Source organism: Chondrus crispus, genomic scaffold (genome assembly GCF_000350225.1).
Source record: "Chondrus crispus Stackhouse genomic scaffold, scaffold_495, whole genome shotgun sequence".
NCBI classification, from domain to species: domain Eukaryota; phylum Rhodophyta; class Florideophyceae; order Gigartinales; family Gigartinaceae; genus Chondrus; species Chondrus crispus.
The window spans coordinates 24,241-41,616 of NW_005179002.1; the positions used below are offsets into that span (position 1 = coordinate 24,241).

The 17,376-nt window shown below is 52.9% G+C and overlaps 7 protein-coding genes; 3 read left to right on the plus strand and 4 right to left on the minus strand.

Annotated features, from left to right (window-relative positions):
- Positions 1 to 79: 79 nt before the first annotated feature.
- CHC_T00009036001 (GDP dissociation inhibitor) lies at positions 80 to 1,529 on the plus strand. XM_005713386.1 is given in 2 exon segments: positions 80 to 1,459; positions 1,460 to 1,529. The coding sequence occupies 1 exon segment, from the start codon at positions 80 to 82 to the stop codon at positions 1,457 to 1,459; it is 1,380 nt and encodes a 459-aa protein (XP_005713443.1). The 3' UTR covers positions 1,460 to 1,529.
- Positions 1,530 to 1,582: 53 nt separating this feature from the next.
- On the minus strand, positions 1,583 to 2,374 carry CHC_T00000336001 (hypothetical protein). The gene has a single exon (XM_005713387.1). The coding sequence runs from the start codon at positions 2,372 to 2,374 to the stop codon at positions 1,583 to 1,585; it is 792 nt and encodes a 263-aa protein (XP_005713444.1).
- A 10-nt stretch (positions 2,375 to 2,384) lies between these two features.
- CHC_T00000337001 (hypothetical protein) lies at positions 2,385 to 2,501 on the minus strand. The gene has a single exon (XM_005713388.1). It carries the CDS (start codon positions 2,499 to 2,501, stop codon positions 2,385 to 2,387), a length of 117 nt encoding a protein of 38 aa, XP_005713445.1.
- A 9,260-nt stretch (positions 2,502 to 11,761) lies between these two features.
- On the plus strand, positions 11,762 to 12,133 carry CHC_T00000338001 (hypothetical protein). The gene has a single exon (XM_005713389.1). It carries the CDS (start codon positions 11,762 to 11,764, stop codon positions 12,131 to 12,133), a length of 372 nt encoding a protein of 123 aa, XP_005713446.1.
- Positions 12,134 to 12,179: 46 nt separating this feature from the next.
- CHC_T00000339001 (hypothetical protein) lies at positions 12,180 to 14,044 on the minus strand. XM_005713390.1 is given in 2 exon segments: positions 12,180 to 12,373; positions 12,374 to 14,044. The coding sequence occupies 1 exon segment, from the start codon at positions 14,042 to 14,044 to the stop codon at positions 12,374 to 12,376; it is 1,671 nt and encodes a 556-aa protein (XP_005713447.1). The 3' UTR covers positions 12,180 to 12,373.
- Positions 14,045 to 15,090: 1,046 nt separating this feature from the next.
- Positions 15,091 to 15,879, plus strand: CHC_T00000340001 (hypothetical protein). XM_005713391.1 is given in 2 exon segments: positions 15,091 to 15,282; positions 15,283 to 15,879. 1 exon segment carries the CDS (start codon positions 15,091 to 15,093, stop codon positions 15,280 to 15,282), a length of 192 nt encoding a protein of 63 aa, XP_005713448.1. The 3' UTR covers positions 15,283 to 15,879.
- A 142-nt stretch (positions 15,880 to 16,021) lies between these two features.
- On the minus strand, positions 16,022 to 16,804 carry CHC_T00008404001 (mitochondrial F-type ATPase F1 subunit gamma, precursor). The gene has a single exon (XM_005713392.1). The coding sequence runs from the start codon at positions 16,802 to 16,804 to the stop codon at positions 16,022 to 16,024; it is 783 nt and encodes a 260-aa protein (XP_005713449.1).
- Between the last annotated feature and the right edge of the window lie 572 nt (positions 16,805 to 17,376).

The window sequence follows — 17,376 nt, forward strand, 5'->3', positions numbered from 1 at the left end:
CGTGAAGGCAGAGAGTGCTCCGGAAGGCAGACTTTCGCGGGAGTTCAAAATGGACGATGTTGGTGACGTCACGGCTGCTATGCAATCCATCGCCATTGGCGGCAAAAGCTACGACAAACTAGCTGATGGAGAGTACGACGCCGTCGTCTTGGGTACCGGCCTCACCGAGTGCATGCTTTCCGGAATTCTCAGCGTCGCCGGCCTTCGCGTCCTCCACTGCGATCGCAATGACTATTACGGTGCCTCATGCGCCAGTCTCAACATCCAACAAATGTTCGAAAAGTACAAAGCCGGGGAGACACCAAACGAACAATTCCTTGGCAAGAACCGCGACTACAACATTGACTTGATTCCCAAATTCATCATGGCAGGTGGCACCATGGTTGATATGCTCGTCCACACGGGTGTCACCCGTTATCTGGAATTTAAACTTGTCGATGGCTCGTTCGTCTTCAGCGGCGATCGTCCACATAAAGTTCCAGCCACACCAAAAGAAGCTATGACGTCGAGTCTCATGGGTCTCTTCGAAAAGAACCGATGCCGCCAGTTTTTCTCGTACGTCAATCATTACGACCCCAACGAACCTTCTACTCACGATAAGCTCGATTTGAAAGCGATGACCATGGCCGAATTGTACAAGTACTATGGTCTCCAGCCAGACACAATCAGCTTTGTTGGTCATGCTCTTGCCCTGTATCGCGATGAGTCATACACGACCAGACCGGCAGAGCCTACGGTTTTGCGAATTCAGTTGTACGCCGCCTCACTTGCCCGCCACGGTCGGTCCCCATATCTGTACCCTTTGTACGGCCTAGGCGAACTTCCGCAAGCGTTTGCTCGGCTTGCGGCCGTGCACGGCGGCACATACATGCTTCACACTCCTGTCGACGAGATTCTTCACAATGAAGCCGGCCACGCCGTCGGCATCCGGTCAGGTGATAAGGTTGCCAAATGCCGATTCGTCGCTGGGGATCCGAGTTATTTTACTGGGAAGACGATGCATACAGGACGAGTGGTACGCAAGTATTGCATTTTGAATAGCCCACCGCCGAACACTCGGGAATCGACTTCATGCCAAATTATCATCCCGGCAGCGCAAGTCACGCCTCCGCGAAAGAGTGACATTTATGTGTTGGTCTTATCGAACAACCACAAGACCACGCCAGATGGCAAGTATCTCGCGTTGGTTTCAACGACCGTGGAATCGGAAACCCCAGAACAAGAACTAAAACCTGGAACCGATCTGTTAGGGCATATTGTCGAATCCTTCGTGGCTGTTGACGAGCTTTACGAGCCGAAGACTGGCGGCAAAGAGGATTCATGTTTCATTACCAGGAGTTACGACGCGACAACACACTTCGAGTCAACGGTAGAAGACGTGTTCGATGTGTACAAACGCATATTTGGAAGTGACTTGGTATTGGGCAAAGGCCCAGACGCAGCAGGTAGCAGCTCTTAGAAGCGATATCCTATCGGTAGATGTATTGAACAGAATAAAAGCAATAAAACAGAACAGAAATGAAAGTCTATCCGTCTGGCCTCGTGCGACATATGGTGAGCGCAAAGTACCGTGGAGCTGCGATCAGTCAGGGTAAGGATGCTCCATTCCTTCGAGGGTGATTGTGAACGGGATGCGGGTCCGTTTGGCAAGTGGACTTTTGATAATCTCAACAACGCCCTGACCTCTCTCATCTCGCGTCACACAAAGCCTAGTCGCACAAACGTGCTGCCAAGCCTCACCCATAGCTGCCACCACAGGTCCCCCTTCTGGTGACTTCTTCCCGTGATTCACCAGAACAACGCTAGCCTCGACCTGGGCAGCTGCCTCATGCATACGCATAGCAAACGCCTCGAGCCGCTTACTCACAGCAGCGCCCTCAGCCAAGCGAAACATAAACGTGAGCGAATCTATGACGACTAGTTGCACGCCACCTTCTCGCATCAAGCCAGGCAAAGTATGCGCCAGTCCGCTCACAAGCGCTTCCCACGACGTGCACCGCGCGACTTGCAGCCTGGCGCTTGCGTTCCCTTTCTCGCATTCGAAGCGACTCAACAGCTCAAGAAAGCGCTTTGCATGGAAGCTCCCGTCGCAATCTATGTGCAAAGCCTTCCCGCCTGACGCTACGACGCTCGCCAATAGTGAGAGAGAGAGCGTTGTCTTGCCGCTCCCCGGTGGACCGTAGATCTCCGCCAGGCCACCCCGGGGGAGGCCACCGTGCAAGGCGATGTCTAGAGCGTCATAACCTGTTCGGAGGGGGCGTAGTGGGGCCGTGGCCGAAGTTAGCGGATGAAGAGAGGCGATGTGGAGAGGCAAAGTTGAAAGCGCGGTCTTTCGCCGTTTTGGTTCAGGGCGAGTGTGCGGGTCAGAGTCCATTTTGAGAATGCTATGGGTTTACGGTGAGCGGCATGTTTCGTGCAGCTGAGGGGGGTACAAATATTTCCCGACGATGCGTGCGATAAAAAAGAACTGCATGAGGGCGATGATCGGACCTTTGGGACATGCTGAGTCAACTCCTGGAGCCTTGCTTTAGACTTTCTCGCGGCGAAGTTGTCGTAAGACCTCGAATGCCTAAGAGAGCCTACCGTGACACGTCAGTAATGCTCCGTGTCTAGCTAGCCGTGACGCAATCCCAGCTACAGCACAGTAGCCTTGGTAGCCCATGAATGGCCAAAGTGATCAAGAGTGACAATAATTTCCAACGGAGATCCTTGGTTGTTTGTCCAGGTGTGGTATGAATGTTAGTCTCGAGCGGAAGCTGAGGCTCGGTTTCCCTGAACGTGCGCAGCGGAGGGAGCAGAACGGAGGTGATCGAGCGAGGCGAAGCGAAAGGCCACAAAAGCCACCGGGGGTCTTGTCTCGTGAGTGCGTGAGTATCCCCCGGATTTCTAGTCCCTTTAATTTCCCCTTGATTTAAGTACCCGGTAAAATTCCCCTTTGTAATTTTGGGACCGGCGGCGCACCGCCGCGGACACTGCCAGTCGCTTAGGGCTAGCGCTGTCCTCGCTGTACAGTGCCCACGACACACCCCCCGTCGGGCCACGTTGGACGGCGGCCAGCGGCGGCCGACTACATGCGCACGCCGACGGCGGAGTATATCCGTTGGGAACGTGGTCCGACTCTCTGGCAGACCCCAGTCAGCGGGCTCCCCTTATGCACCGCGTGCTCCTCCACGGAGTTATCCCTTTCTTCCCTTTTCCTTCGGGCGCCTGCCTTACACCGCATTCCCTACCTGCGATCGGTTCCCCATTTCGCGCGTCCGCGCACTCGCTTCTTAAATCGCGCTGCATTTCCGGCTCCTCTCCTTGGGCCCGTCGCGCATCTCGCGATCCGTTTGAGCTCCGTGGTCACAATCTGCCTCGCCGCGCCGCCACACCACCGCGCCACCGCACCACCGCGCCAAGCATCACATTATCAATCTCCCCTACTGGGGCCTCATCCATTGCAGCTGCCGCGCGCTCCGCCCTTCGTGTCGGCGTCGAGCGCTTCGTCTCGTCATCCTCCGTTTCGTCTCTTCATCCTCCGCCTCGCGCCTGCCCTGACCGAAACCGATAAAAGCGCCCGCGGGCCACGGTACGGAGGGGTGAGCGTGAGGCTACACGATGCCTGACGTGCGGTGGGTCTCGATGGAAGCTAAACGCGCACCGCTTTCCGGAATGGAGATGCTGGATGGCGAGTGCCGCGTTCAGATACACAGTGGCTCCCGGGTGGTGTCAGTGACAAAGGAGGCACTGATGAGGAGTGTGCGATTGCCCCGCGAAGTTTGTGGCGAGCTCTGGGATTGGCTGTCGTTGCGCCGTGGTCGCTTTTTCACCGAAAGAATGCTCGAGGAACTCGGGTTCTTGAGCCTTTGGGGTTCTCGGCTGATGGACCCCGGGGCTGACCAAACGGACTACACTATCCGGCGTATTGTGTTTTCGTCCGGGAAGGACATACGGTTTGGCAAGCGGGGGTTCCTTGCCTCAGCAGACGACCGCGGGGGACATCGCTCCTTCTGGCCCATCGACTTCTACACCATGAAGTCGCACAGGGCCGTGAGTAGCTTGGAGCAGATGATGGAGTTGAGCAGTGAGGTCGAGTCTGACTTGGAGGTGAAGGAAAACGGGAGCGGCTTGCAAGTGGAGATAGTTTTTGATGCTCACGCCGAGGCGCGATATTTGGACAATCTGCAACGAGCTTGCACTCCCCGGATGGACCACTTCTTCAGACTTCGATGCCCCGGTGCTCGCGGGGATTCGGCTGCAACGCTCCACCGCCGTACGAACGTTCCCAGCTTCGTGTTCTCTCCACGTGACCAGTGTCTCCGAGCCGCGATCGGGAATGGACTATACGCGCTGGCTGGAGAAGTGGCTGCACTAGCCATGATGAATATCCATCCGATGCCAGCCGTGAGCGTCGCCCAAGCTGGAGCGTGGCTCGAACAGCGGTTGGGCTCTTACCGCCTGGAAAAGGTTTCGATTCCGAAGCGTGTTGACGAAGAAGAGTGGTTGGCTTCCCAACGTGGTGGGATCTTCTTGTCCAGGTTAGGGGGAATGGACAGTTCAGGAGAAGAAATCGACCATGTCGTCGTTCTGGATGCCAAAAGGCAGCTCGTGTATGATTGCACAGAGCGTTTTGCACTACAGATGGGCAAGGGAACCTTGAGCGCTTGTCTTGGTGATGGGGTCGACCTACTCGGCATTCCGGAGCTTCGTCGCCTCACCAAACAGCCAGTTGGGAAGCGCAAGCGTCATGGTGGTGGTAGGAAAATATCCACCGAAGTTCAACGTAAGCGAAAGGATGTTTCGCGAAAGAAGAAGCCCTTTACCACTGGTTCCTCTCAGACAAGGAGGAGGATGGTAATCGATGAGCCGTAGATGCTAATTAAACTGGATCCGCTTGGCCTTATCGAACATGCAAGGGTCCAGCACTCCATTCAGCATGACCTTGTTCAGCTTTCGGAACATTTCCAAGTTTCTCTTCGTCAAGGCGTCGGCAAGGTTCAGTTTGCCGGCAATCCACTGCATCGTAGCGATCTCTCCGTTTTCGAAGGAGTCTCGCATTCGTGCTACTGTGGGTCGGAGACGGTAATCTGTCCCTTCGTGGAGCGTCGTCACTGTTGAGTACAAGCCGTGCGAGTCAACCGTGAGGATAAACGGAAGCGGGACGTCCGATCCGTACACTCGTTTGAGGCTCTCGGCCATTAGCGATCCACGGTCTGTTGACGTTGCTGCGGCAAGTATTTCAGCTCCAATTGACGAAAACGCCACTCGGGATTGCTTGCAGCTATGCCAATCAAGGACATGGTACACACCGGCACCCCCCGCAGGCAGGTATATCCCGGAGAGGTATCCGGTCTGCCCATATGAAGTGGAACCATGGCTAGCATCGGAGAAGCACAAATACGAAGGGTCCTTGTCTAGCATCGGGGGAGCACAGTACTTCAGCTGTGGAGTCAAGCCCCGCAGTTCGTTCAGAACCTTACTGCCGTTAACCAAGTCAGAGACTCTTAGGTTGCCTACAGCTTGCTGGAGGTAGCTTGCTGCAAAAGAAGCCTGCGGGAGGACACCATGACCAAGGAAGTTGAGTGATCCTGCCAAGCCAAGGTACGACGTGAGTTCTTCCGTGGTGGCTCTTTCGTGGAACTGCTTTTTCCGTTCCCGAGACAGCGCCGGAAACTCGATTTTCTCCATGTACTCTTTCATATCGATGTGCACTGTACCATCAGGGCCTTGCGAAATGTGGAGGCGATTGAAGATTAGCGGGCGGTCAACGACGAACCGGCCAACTTCAAATCGTTTTGCAAGGGCAGCATGGAAGTCGTTGACTTCTCTTGGTGAACCGACTACCAGGAAATCATCCACGACCTTGCAAATAGCAAGAGAAATATTACCTCCATCGCCGAACTTCATGAAGAGTTGTGGCATACCAGGGATGGGTACAATGTCTTGCCGAGACATCCAGCCTTCTATGGTCAGCTGCCAGAGTCTTCCAGACTCGACGATTCCATAGGCGGGCTTGAGAAGTCGCCACAGAATCCCTCGGGCCGCCCAACCTTTTGGTGGTCGAACATAGATGTCTCGAGAAAGGTAACCTCCCTGCAGGTACGCACCCTTAATGTCGATTGTGGCTATGACCATGTTCAAGACGGCGGCGATGGACAACACCAGTCGGATCACTGGGAATTGTGCAGTTGCAGAATCCTTCCGGAGACTCTCCTTATCTTTGTCGCGGTTGCCGTGAGGCACCATTCGACACTTTAGCCGGAGTTTGTCCTCTTCCCCATCGGTCTTCACTTGGAAGAAATGATGCGATGATATAATGTTGGCACCTCTAGGGATGGAACTCAACCTGACTTCTTCAAAGGCACCGTCGTAGTTATTCTTCTCTGCAGCTATGGCTTTGTCAAGCAGCCATCGGGGCACGAACTGCAGTTGAAATTCCGAAGCGGTTTTATCTCCGATGATCCCTTTTACTTGTCGCAGGACGTCCTGCTCCATGGACTGGAGTTCAAACGGCAGCTCCGGGGGAGGGGTGACTCTCACCTCACCAATGTCTTTCTCGGGACGAGGTGGGTCAAACGGTTTGTTGAGAGTGCCCTGTTGCCTTGCCGGATCTGAAAGAGTGACTTCTTCCTGCAGGGGTCTCTCAAGGTTGCGTGAGCTTGGAGACTTCTTAGTATTCGCAAAGAATGCAGGCAGTTCTTCGAATTACCTTGCGACATCTTCATCAGCATGTACTCTTGAGTCCTCTCCGTCTTTTCTGATCTCAAGAATGTCATCGTGTAGAGGAGGGTGGGCGTCGTTTCCCTCTTCCCACGGAAAGCTTGCTGGGAGATCATCCTCGGTCGGCAAAACTTGACTCCGGGACTCGGCGTTGTCAGTTTGATGCTGGTTCATCGCTGTAGTACAACGGCGCGAAGGCAATCGCACCACCGCTGCCGCCCCGGGATACAGTATGATGGGCTGTAAGCGCGAGAAGAACTGTAAGGAGTTATATTTACAGCACACGGCCGGTGCGGAGTACAGTGGTACCCCGTTGGTTACACGTGTAGGATCCGAACGGTAAGTAATTAGTAATTAGTAGTTAATGGCACAAATTAGCCAATTTAGCACAGTAGCTGGTATACAGTAAGTAACAGCTACTGTAGCGGGACAGGTGTCCTGGCGTCCCACTTAGGGGTTAAGACCGGGGGCACCTGCCCCGTTCCAGTAAACGGAGGCAGACTCGCCTCCCTTCCCTTTACGGCTTTTTGCTAACTCCGTCCGGTTTTACCTCTAAGTCTCAGGCTTCTAACCCGTGACCGGCCGTCCGGATCTGACACCACCGACCGGCTGCGCGTCACCGGCCACGTGAGCCTTCCCTCTTTTCGAGTCCTTCCGTACGGTTCGCGCTCGCGTGGGTTACCCAGCGTCGCGCGCTCCCTTACCTCTAACCCCCCCTCGTTCCGAGTGGTCGGGACGAAGGTAGTTATACCACAATCGCTACCTCAGTGTCATCCGTATCAACGACGGCGTACGACCGGGGGAAAACATAACCAATCTGGTTCAGATCCAACAGCAAGGGTGACCGTGGAGCTATGCGCACATCTTCATACGCAGCCCGAATTGGCTTTCCACGATGTTCCGGGTTATTTGAGACAATAACCATGTGCGGCTCGACTGCACGTACATACCCGGATTCCCATTTGCCAAACTTGACGTTGCGTTTGAAGTAGTAAACGAGGACGCCACGTCGAAGGTCTTCGGGAAGGACGGTGTTGGGTGACCGGCCCTTGTCAAGCATCAAGAGGGCCCGACGGGCAACTTGCTCTTCGTGAGCAGCGATTATTTGGTCGGTCACAACACTTTTTGGGAGTCCAGCGATGGAAGGAGTATAGCCCCTAGCGAGTTCAAAGCTGCTCATTCTCTTGCTACCGTACAGTATGTTGCTCACATATGTTGCACGGGAAAGAACGTCGGACTTTTCCACTTCCACGTTGCGAGTCTGCATGAAGAACTGTGCATCTTTGGTCATCCTTTGGGCTATCAACCGGACCACCGCATTCTTGCTCTCAACCACCCCAAGCTTGTTGTGTCTTCGAGCAGGACGGGGCTGGAATTTGACCCCTGCATACTGCAAAAAGCCCTTGAACACGGAGTTATTGAACTCAGGGTCAGATGATACAACAGCTGGAGGACCGTGTACATCACACCACTTGTTATCGAACACACGGGATGCCTCGTCCATCTCTCGTGTAGTCATGAGTGAGGTAACGGAAAGCCCGGTGTGTACGTCGACGATGTGGAGTATGGGCTGATTACTCAGCTCTGTGATGTACATGTAGTCTAGCTGAACGTGGTCGTTGAAAGATGAGAGGAGCTTTCCGAAAGAGACTTTTCTCGAGTTGGAAGGTCTTCCGGTGCTCTTGCAAGACGTACATTTCGATGCAACAGTGGTGAGGGCTTGCCTAAGAACTGAGGAGAGGATAGATCCTCGTTTGCATAACTCGAGCATATCGTCAAGGGGCAAGTGGGAAGAGCCATGAAGCTTGAGCGCAAACCTCTTCGCCACCTTTCCGTCCATAAACTTGGTTCTTCCGAAACGATGCCCCATTTGCTTCGACATGAGGGAGCGCAAAGATGCGAAGTACGTTTCGAAAGACGAAGTCTTTGAACGTATCACGAACAAGTACGTTCTCTTGGCGTCTTTATCTTCCGGGGAGATTTGTTCACTATATGTCTGAAGCACGACCTCTTTCTGTGAGAGGCCGCACACTCCAGGTGGTATGACAAGGGCGTTCTCTGGTCCGAGCAATCTTGACTTGTGGAGCACTTCGTTGCCGAGAAGGAGGAAGCCAATTCCCTTTGTGACGTAGAACGGAATTGTTATGTTTGTCCCGTACATGTCCGTAACAGGCATATCCCATATGGCAACCACAAGCTCGGCTTCGCTACACTCCATTCCATATCCGTGATAGAATGGTTTGCAATCGAGCGGACGAATGGATAGCTTGATTCCCATTTTCACGCAGAGTGTAGCCGCGGATTGGATGCCGCCGACACTCCTCGGACAGCCAACGTCTAAAATTGGATTGGGGTCCTCACGTGAGGAGAAGACGTCGGACTTGGCTCCCCGCCTGGAAACGAGACTTAGTTGTCTCTGCGTCCCAGACGGGAGCCTGGACGAAAAAAAGCAGGAGATTTGTACTCGTTCCCAGTGTTCCGGAAACGGTCGTTCCCAGTGGTTCTTCGTCTTTTCGCGTGATGGTCGGACGCTGAGCAGCACAGATCACCACGGAGGTGTCCCTGCTCACCACACTCCGCACAGGTGGTCCAGTAGGGGCGGGTTCCTACTTCTTCGTGAGGGCGCTTGCGTCTTCCTCTGGGCGGGTTCCGACTACGTCCACGAGCTCCATTGCGTACGACGTCATTATAGGCGAAGTTGTCGGATCCAGCTCCAGCAGCCTTATGCCCTACGGCGAGAAGTGCTTGTCGAACGTTGCGCTGCACGAGGCTTTCAACGTCCTTCATGCTCATCGGGGGACCTTGTGTTGACGTGAGGGTCAAGTTTCCAAGGACAGAAACGGCGTCATCTAAGTGAAGCTTGCAAGGCTTCGCCTTGGACAAGATGATACCCGCTACGGAATTATTAGGCGTTTCATCTTCCTGCGGATTGGTGTACAGTTTCTGAAATGCGTCCTGGATTTTCTTTCCTGTCCCTCGTGCTTGAGAGCGGTACTTACGGAGGGCATTCCGTAGACCATTTTCATCGTCTGTACGGAAGTACAACGGACCTTGGAGCTCTCCTGCGCTCTCAATAACAGACTTGAATTCGTCGAGATCTTTGGTGGAGAACGACTTCGTTGTTGGCGGATTCACTTCGACAGCCCGAGCTTCAGCCAACGAAATTAACTGCAGCTTGGCATTAGTCAGAGTGCCCTCTTCGAGGTTGGCATTGTTCAACAAAGTGATTGCCAGGACTTCACCAATCTGGGAAGACGTCGAGGCGTTGGAATGCATAAGATGCTCCGCAGCCAGTCCTCGGAACCGTGACACGAAAACAGAGAGATCTTCGTTCTTCTTCCGGCGGCAGGTTGATACCTTGTGAAACGAGTTTATCAGCCTTGATACCATAGCAATCGTGGGGTCAATGGCGATGAGATTCACAATGTCTCGAACGGCTGCGACTTGATCGTTTTGTTTAAAATCGATCGTTCTTGCTGCCTGTGCTTCGTCAACAATTGACTGTTGAGCACTGGGCAAGCCACGCTCATAGAGCTGGCGCCCAAGGGTGGCGTACACCGTGCCGTACACGCGATCCGTGCCACGCTCAGCGGCAGACTTTATAAGGTCTACCCAGCGAGCGATTTTCCGCCGCCAATCCTGAAGATCTCCATTCGGATAGAAGAAGGGAGGGTCTAAACGGCTCTCGCGATCGCGGGCCGAACCACTCCCTGGGCCCATAACTGTGGTAGGAATGTTAGTCTCGAGCGGAAGCTGAGGCTCGGTTTCCCTGAACGTGCGCAGCGGAGGGAGCAGAACGGAGGTGATCGAGCGAGGCGAAGCGAAAGGCCACAAAAGCCACCGGGGGTCTTGTCTCGTGAGTGCGTGAGTATCCCCCGGATTTCTAGTCCCTTTAATTTCCCTTTGATTTAAGTACCCGGTAAAATTCCCCTTTGTAATTTTGGGACCGGCGGCGCACCGCCGCGGACACTGCCAGTCGCTTAGGGCTAGCGCTGTCCTCGCTGTACAGTGCCCACGACACCAGGTTGCTCTCTACTCTCATTTTCATCAATGATGTGGGTGGATGTGGCAGAATTCATCCAGCAAACTGAACACGACCCTTAGATGTGCACAGCGGCAACGTAATCGAGGGGTCGTTTGACATAAGTTGTATCGGAGACACGACGTCTAAAGGTAGCTCGTTGGTTCAATTTGGACCACAATCTCATCCTTGCGACTTCTCATATAGGACAATCGCAATCCATTGGAGTTGCAGTTTGGTTTGAGTTGTGGACGAAGTAAACATTTTTATGCGTCATGGGCAGTAGAATGTGTCACAAAATACGCTAGAGTTGGTTCAGGAAAGAACCATTCCATCGTTAGGACTTGTTTCATGACGCTTCTCTTTGTAATAAGTTTTCAATGAGACTGTGAATCTATGATTCCGCGATAGGTACAGCTTGACATCGAAACAACAGCGTGGGCTGCAACTCAGGTCAGATGAATCAAAAGCAGTAGGACTACGTTGCACGTGTTGGCTGACTTACGATAGTTACCAAGACCGTCCGTAGGAGAACTCTATCTCCTTTTCGTTCATCGAGTGTGCGTGAAATGATAACCCTCTTGGGAAATCGGTGAGAAGCTGGTGTTCCGCACTCAAATATGTTTGGAGATTCCGCGCTTCACTGATGTTCAATTTTGAGTTCAGTTACGGAGCCGCAATAGCAATATACAGTACATATGAGAGAAAATGCATCGAAACAAATACCAAAAAGTGATGACACAGTGGGAGAAGAAGCAACTAAGAGGGCGATGGAAATGGTTCTTTGATTCTTGCGCAGCCCTGAACAGGTTGCAAAGCAAAAAAAGCGCCTAAATAGGTTCATTTATTTTGTGGATTTATGAGCTTTGAAATTGGGGATCAAAGGGTTCATTCTGAAAGCCAGAAAAACAGTCCATACAGTAGGTTCCGTGCTTGGGACTCTGCCTCAAAACCCCATTCTCTTCGTCGCTCCGAAACGGTTTCCCGGTGGGTAGGGACACGGCGTGAAGTTCATTTGTCAATTCTGAACACGCCATCATGAAGCTGGTACGATTTCTCGTGAAGCTGCGGAGCGAAACCGTGACGGTTGAATTGAAGAATGGCACCGTCGCGCACGGCACAGTTGTGGGTGTGGATCATAGCATGAACATTCATCTCAAGGGTGTCAAGCTCGAACTACGCGGTCGCAACCCCACCAAGTTACAAGCTCTCTCAATCCGTGGCTCGACTGTGCGGTATGTATTGCTTCCCGATTCCCTAGCCCTTGATTCGCTACTAGTCGACGATGGACTGCGACCACGACGAACGACAAATCCAGATCGCGCACCGGGTGTGGCTTCCGGCAGGATTGGAAGAGGGAGAGGCAGGGGGCGAGGACGAGGAGGCGGTCGTGGACGAGGAAGGCGCTAGAACTGCATCACTGTACAACACAACCATCGAGGCCGGCAGAGGTATTCTGCTTTGTATTCCTCTCTGTTTAGAATATCAAAGTCTACGATATTGGGCATAGAAAGAGGTTCAACTTTACATCGAAAAGGATCGCGGTTGTCTTTGTACATTGCGTTCGTTATTTACAGGCGCGGTGATAGTGATGGAGAGGACAGTCGTTGCGACCGCCAGTCCGCATCTTATACACATAAACGCTTTCACCTAAGTATCTGCCCTGGGTGCCAAGGGTGGAAGTGCACCGCTGGCCGGAACTGGTTGAACAGATCCTAGCAAACCAGCCCCGCCTGGCTCCCCAAGTGTCTTGAGAACCGAGTAATTGAGTTTCTTTGATGGCTTCGGAGCGACTGGTTGTGGTTCTTCGTCGTCTTTCTCCGTACCCCGCGATGTTTTTCCAGAACGAGCAGTCTTCTTCTTTTTCTGAGTGTTTCTCCATGGCCGTAAACGTTTGTACTCTTCTGGATTTTCCCGCTTCATCCTTTCCAATTTCTCTTGCTTTTCCAAATACTCCTTATTCACTTCGGTCCAAAGTTCTTTCTTCCGCTCATACTCCTCCTCAGTGTTCAAGTATTTTTCTGCATCTTCTTCGTCAAGGTCACTGAGCTCCCCGTCGTCTGCCTCTTTCTCTATCTCATCATCCTCTTCATCTTCAGAATCGCCTTCCAAGTCTGTTTCCTTTTCGGCAGCCCTTCGTTTTTGGGCGGCTAACACCAGCTCCTCCTCCACGTTCGTCTCCTGTTCCAACTCTTGGAGTTCTGAGCTTGCCAGAACTTTCGCGAACTCACCTTCCAGTTGTTCGTCCTCAGTCGTCCGGCCACCTTTCCCTGGAGTAATACGAACTTTTTTCACACTGCCACCTCCCGCAGTGGAACAGGATTCGTCTTCCGCTGTTTCGCTATCTGCGTCATTTGTCCTCTTTCGCTTTGCCAGTAAAGCTCGCCTAGCCTCTAGACGTTGAAAAGCGGGAGGATCGCACGCTTCCGACCCATCAGAAATGTTGAGGGACGTCCATTTTCCATCATCTCCACCACCAGCATCAATCTGCGCTGCCGTCAAGGTCGCTGTAGAAGTGTTGTGTAATTCCGTGAGACGATCGCGCAATGCGACGTTGCCAATACGGACGACTCGGGTAACGTCCGCTTGCGACCGATAGAAGTCGTGCATGCGCGCCGCGATGAGGAGGGCTGCACCGCAAAGCCCGCTTGGGCGACGGCCTTCGTTCATCCAATCTCGCTGCATTCTTGCTATAAGCCGAAGCGCGGACATGGCCACCGCGTTTGTCACCTCGCCGAACTCCAGTTTGTTGGCGAATCGATGAATGTACAAGCTCGGATCAATGATAGGCAACTGAATAGACAAGATCTTCCCCAGCTTCAAGAAAGTATGGCCCAAGTCGTACAAGTTTGTCTCCAGGACATCGGCAAAATCAAGCAACATGTGCGCTGTGCGCTCCATCCTGCACACGATGTAGAGACAGGCACAGCAAACGTTTGCCATACGCCTTCCTTTGTGAAAATTGCGTTCAACAGCGACACGGAAGAGACGCAAAGCGCCCTCCGTGTACTTTTGAGTATTGAGGCCGAGTGAGGAGGCGAGATGCCCAAGCCGCCGTTTTCCATTTTGCATGGTGAGTTCCGTGGCCTCGCGGGAGAAGCCTCGCAAAGCTCCGTACGAGCTGAGACGGCCGTCTGCACGTACGTGCTGTCCAATGACGTTAGAGCGGCCGCGCGCATCTTCTGAGAAACCGACCTCGCTGACGATGAGATTCTGCTCCAAGACTGTGCCGCACTCGACGCAAGTTGCCTCACCACGGGCGGTGTCTGTATCTATATCATAGCTGTCGCAGTTGGGACACTTCAACGCAGATGTCGACATACTGCAAGAGCGGTCTCTATATGCTGCCGAAGGCTAGGTCGGTCCGCAGTGGAATGAATTGTGCCCTGAACCAGTTTTGAATCGGCTAGGCAGTGGGTCGGTAAAGTACGTTGATGTGCTGTAGACAAAGCGAGCGATGTGTGGGATTGCAAAGCGCTGCTAACACTGCGATGCTCCAGTTTGTGTTCCAATCGGTGCGGTCTGCGTTGGACGGCGACCGCTGTTGAATGCGCAAGTAGTGCTGTGCTGACTGCTTGGAGTGCTGCGTCGGCTCGTCTAAACATTTCGATGGCCGGTCGCCTTGAGGTTTTTCCATTAGGAAAGCCTCTCAAAAATATTCATAAATAAAAGTAGTCAGCCACCAGTGGCGAGTGCGCATGATTTCGAGCAATGATGTGTATCCTTGTTTGTACACCCAGTTGCCGCATTTAGAGTAACGCTTTGAATAGTGTAACTACCGAATTAATGAAGAGCAAGGATGAGTGGGTACATACTGGATAAAGTCGAGTTGTCGCAAAATATGAATGGCAGTCCTTCTTTGATGAGCTTCGCCGGCTGAAAAGTCAGGAGGTTGCGACGAGAATATATCTTTTCGACGTTGTAAAACTCATATTAGTCGTTCCTCATCAACGTGGAGAGCTATGGGCTTCATACGCAAAGCAAGACTTAGACAACCGATTCCCGCCTGTGGGTGCAGTGTGCGTCTTCAGTTTCTCGGGTTAAAGACAACTCGGACTTTTGTTGGTCAACTGCGCCATCTTGAAAGATTCTTGAGATGTCGGAAGGCTTCGCAGTGGTCTCAACTTACGATCCAGCCATTATTCTTGCGGGGCTTACGGACGCACAAAAACCCGGAGTTCTCTACACATGCTCACGTCAAAGCACAACCCGACAGGCAGGTTTTTTAAAGCTCTATCTCAGTGTTGCTCCTAGTGGTGATGGATTATAGATCTCCGAAGGCCCAGACTAAGAAAATGTTTTCTCTTCTGTTGAATTCGAGAAAGGCAACATTGGAGGAAACAGTAAAAGATATCGCGCTGTATTTCATGAGACAGAAGAGAACGCTAAACGAAATAGCAAAAAATCTCAATAGATTTTGTAGATATCTGTCCACACGGTACAGTAGTAGAGGTAAAGGGGGGCTGCGTGGTTCTCATCGTCTCAGGCTTGGTCCGACTCTTCCTTGCACGTCAGGGCAAAGGTGTGGAGTTCTGGCTAAAGACTGCGGAGCGATCTGAGATTGAAGTGTCGAGGACTGTACCGCTACGCACTCCAAGTCAGATAGCACGGCCCTGTTCGACTGTTCCGACAAGAGGAGAGTGTCTTGAATTTCTGCATGCGCTCGCTTCGCGAACATTACACGCATATTGAAGGCGGAAGAAGATCATCTTTCACTTTGAATCGTGTTCTCTCCAAGCACCATACGTTATGAACTTGCACTTCTTCGGCACCCGAGTTATCCCTGTTGTGGCTATAGTGGGTGCAGTGCATCTCACTATCGTGAACACACTCTTCCCCATGAGTGACGAGCAAAGACGGAATCTTGAAGAGAGGCGTAATCAAGGGAGGCTATCGCGATTCCAAAAACCTGATCCAGTGCCAGGGAAATTTGAGGCCGAGGCGCTTCGGGAAGAAGCGCTATCAGATGGATGGCCGCAAGGATCATCTGACGAGCGCGAAAAGAGCTATGGGATACCATCAGCAGGGGAAGGAGACGGCTCGAAAGTTCATAGTTGAACAGGTGGTCTCGCAGAATATTCAATAACAACTGCTGAGTTCACGCAATCCTCTTTAGTGACTATTATCTCGCCAGTAAATGACTTGTAGAATCCAACGACCGCGGCACAAATCCATGGAACGATAAACGATGAAACGTAGTGGTTTACTCTCACCTCTTCGGCATGCATCGGCGCACTGCTAGCGAAACACAACTGACATGTGGTTGGCGAAAATGATGCTGTCTATCCTATCCACGATCTACTCGAGAGCGGCGGCACCTGAAGTGATCTCGCTGAGCTCTTGGGTGATTGCGGCCTGGCGTTGGCGATTGTAGGACAGAGTCAATGTTTGAAGCATGTCCGAGGCATTTCGTGAGGCGCTGTCCATGGCAGACATACGGGCGGCCTGCTCGGAGGTGGCGTTCTCGAGCAACGCGTTGAAAATCTGGGTGGCCAGCTGAAACTCGAACAAATCAACGAGAACCTGTGCAGAGTCCATGTCGGAATCGAATTCGTATTCGTCGAAAGCCTCGGCTGATTCCATGAGAGCCTTGAGCCCGACGATCGGCTTCTGGATGACTTCCTGAGAAATGACGGAAATGTACTCGTTGTAGACAAGGACAATTTCATCGTAATCGCGACTCAAAATGTCCTCCGCAATGAGGCAAACTTGTGGAAAGGAAACAGGAACCTTGAAGACATCCTTGAACGACAAAATGATGCTTTTTCCGTGAACGCGAGAGAGGCCGTCGCGACCTTTGTCGCCCAGGAGCATGATAGCATGGTTAACATCAGGAGCTTCGCCAATCATCGCCTTAACTTTTTTGACAATTGAAGAATTGACACCGCCGCAAAGGCCGCGATCGGACGTGACGGCAATGACAAAACGCGACTTGGACCCGCTGGCCTCATCACTAGCATCTGGCTTAGTGGCGGCCTCAACCTCGTCCATGGTTTTGAAGAAATCCTGGAGGCCAATCGCGAACGGGCGTGAGTTCTCTTGGAGAGTTTGGACGGATCGCAGCTTCGCAGCGGCAACCATTTTCATGGCCTTTGTAATCTTCCCAACGGAGCCGACTGAACGCATGCGATCGGAGATCGCCTTGAGGTTTGCCCACCGGACAGGCTCCTCAGCGGCGAGCCAGGCGGCGGAGATAGCGGTGGAGTCGAGATGCTGGTGCATGAGGACGGAAGGGGACGCGCGCATTGAGGAACGCACAGCGACGAGACTGGAGGTGGGCGAGAGAGCGGTTGGGCGCTGCCCCGCCGAACGCATGAAGCTCTTGAGCGCTGCGCGGGACGCCATGGTTGAGAGGGGCGGGGCTCAAATGCGGGGAGGAAACGATCCGAAGTTGGGAGGGCGGGGGTGGTCGGAGAGGCGGGGATTGCTGGTGATGCGGAGCGGAGGTGCGCTTGGGGCAATGAAGGCGCAATGAGAGGAGTGGATCGCATTGAATCACGCGATTGCTTGGGAGTGGCGCAAAATTACACAGAATTTAGGTTTTAGTTGCGCATCAATCGGCTGATGGTTGTCTGCAACTTGCCACCTCCCCTCGTCAGCGGCATTTCCCCCCCCCCCCCCCCCCGACCCCCTCCTCTTCATTCCCATCACCT

What these genes read in the sequence shown, in the direction of transcription:
- CHC_T00000337001 (XM_005713388.1), bottom strand. Translation starts at nt 2,501, where the DNA reads ATGTCCCAAAGGTCCGATCATCGCCCTCATGCAGTTCTTTTTTATCGC.
- CHC_T00000340001 (XM_005713391.1), top strand. Translation starts at nt 15,091, where the DNA reads ATGAGACAGAAGAGAACGCTAAACGAAATAGCAAAAAATCTCAATAGA.
- CHC_T00000338001 (XM_005713389.1), top strand. Translation starts at nt 11,762, where the DNA reads ATGAAGCTGGTACGATTTCTCGTGAAGCTGCGGAGCGAAACCGTGACG.
- CHC_T00009036001 (XM_005713386.1), top strand. Translation starts at nt 80, where the DNA reads ATGCAATCCATCGCCATTGGCGGCAAAAGCTACGACAAACTAGCTGAT.
- CHC_T00008404001 (XM_005713392.1), bottom strand. Translation starts at nt 16,804, where the DNA reads ATGGTTGCCGCTGCGAAGCTGCGATCCGTCCAAACTCTCCAAGAGAAC.
- CHC_T00000339001 (XM_005713390.1), bottom strand. Translation starts at nt 14,044, where the DNA reads ATGTCGACATCTGCGTTGAAGTGTCCCAACTGCGACAGCTATGATATA.
- CHC_T00000336001 (XM_005713387.1), bottom strand. Translation starts at nt 2,374, where the DNA reads ATGGACTCTGACCCGCACACTCGCCCTGAACCAAAACGGCGAAAGACC.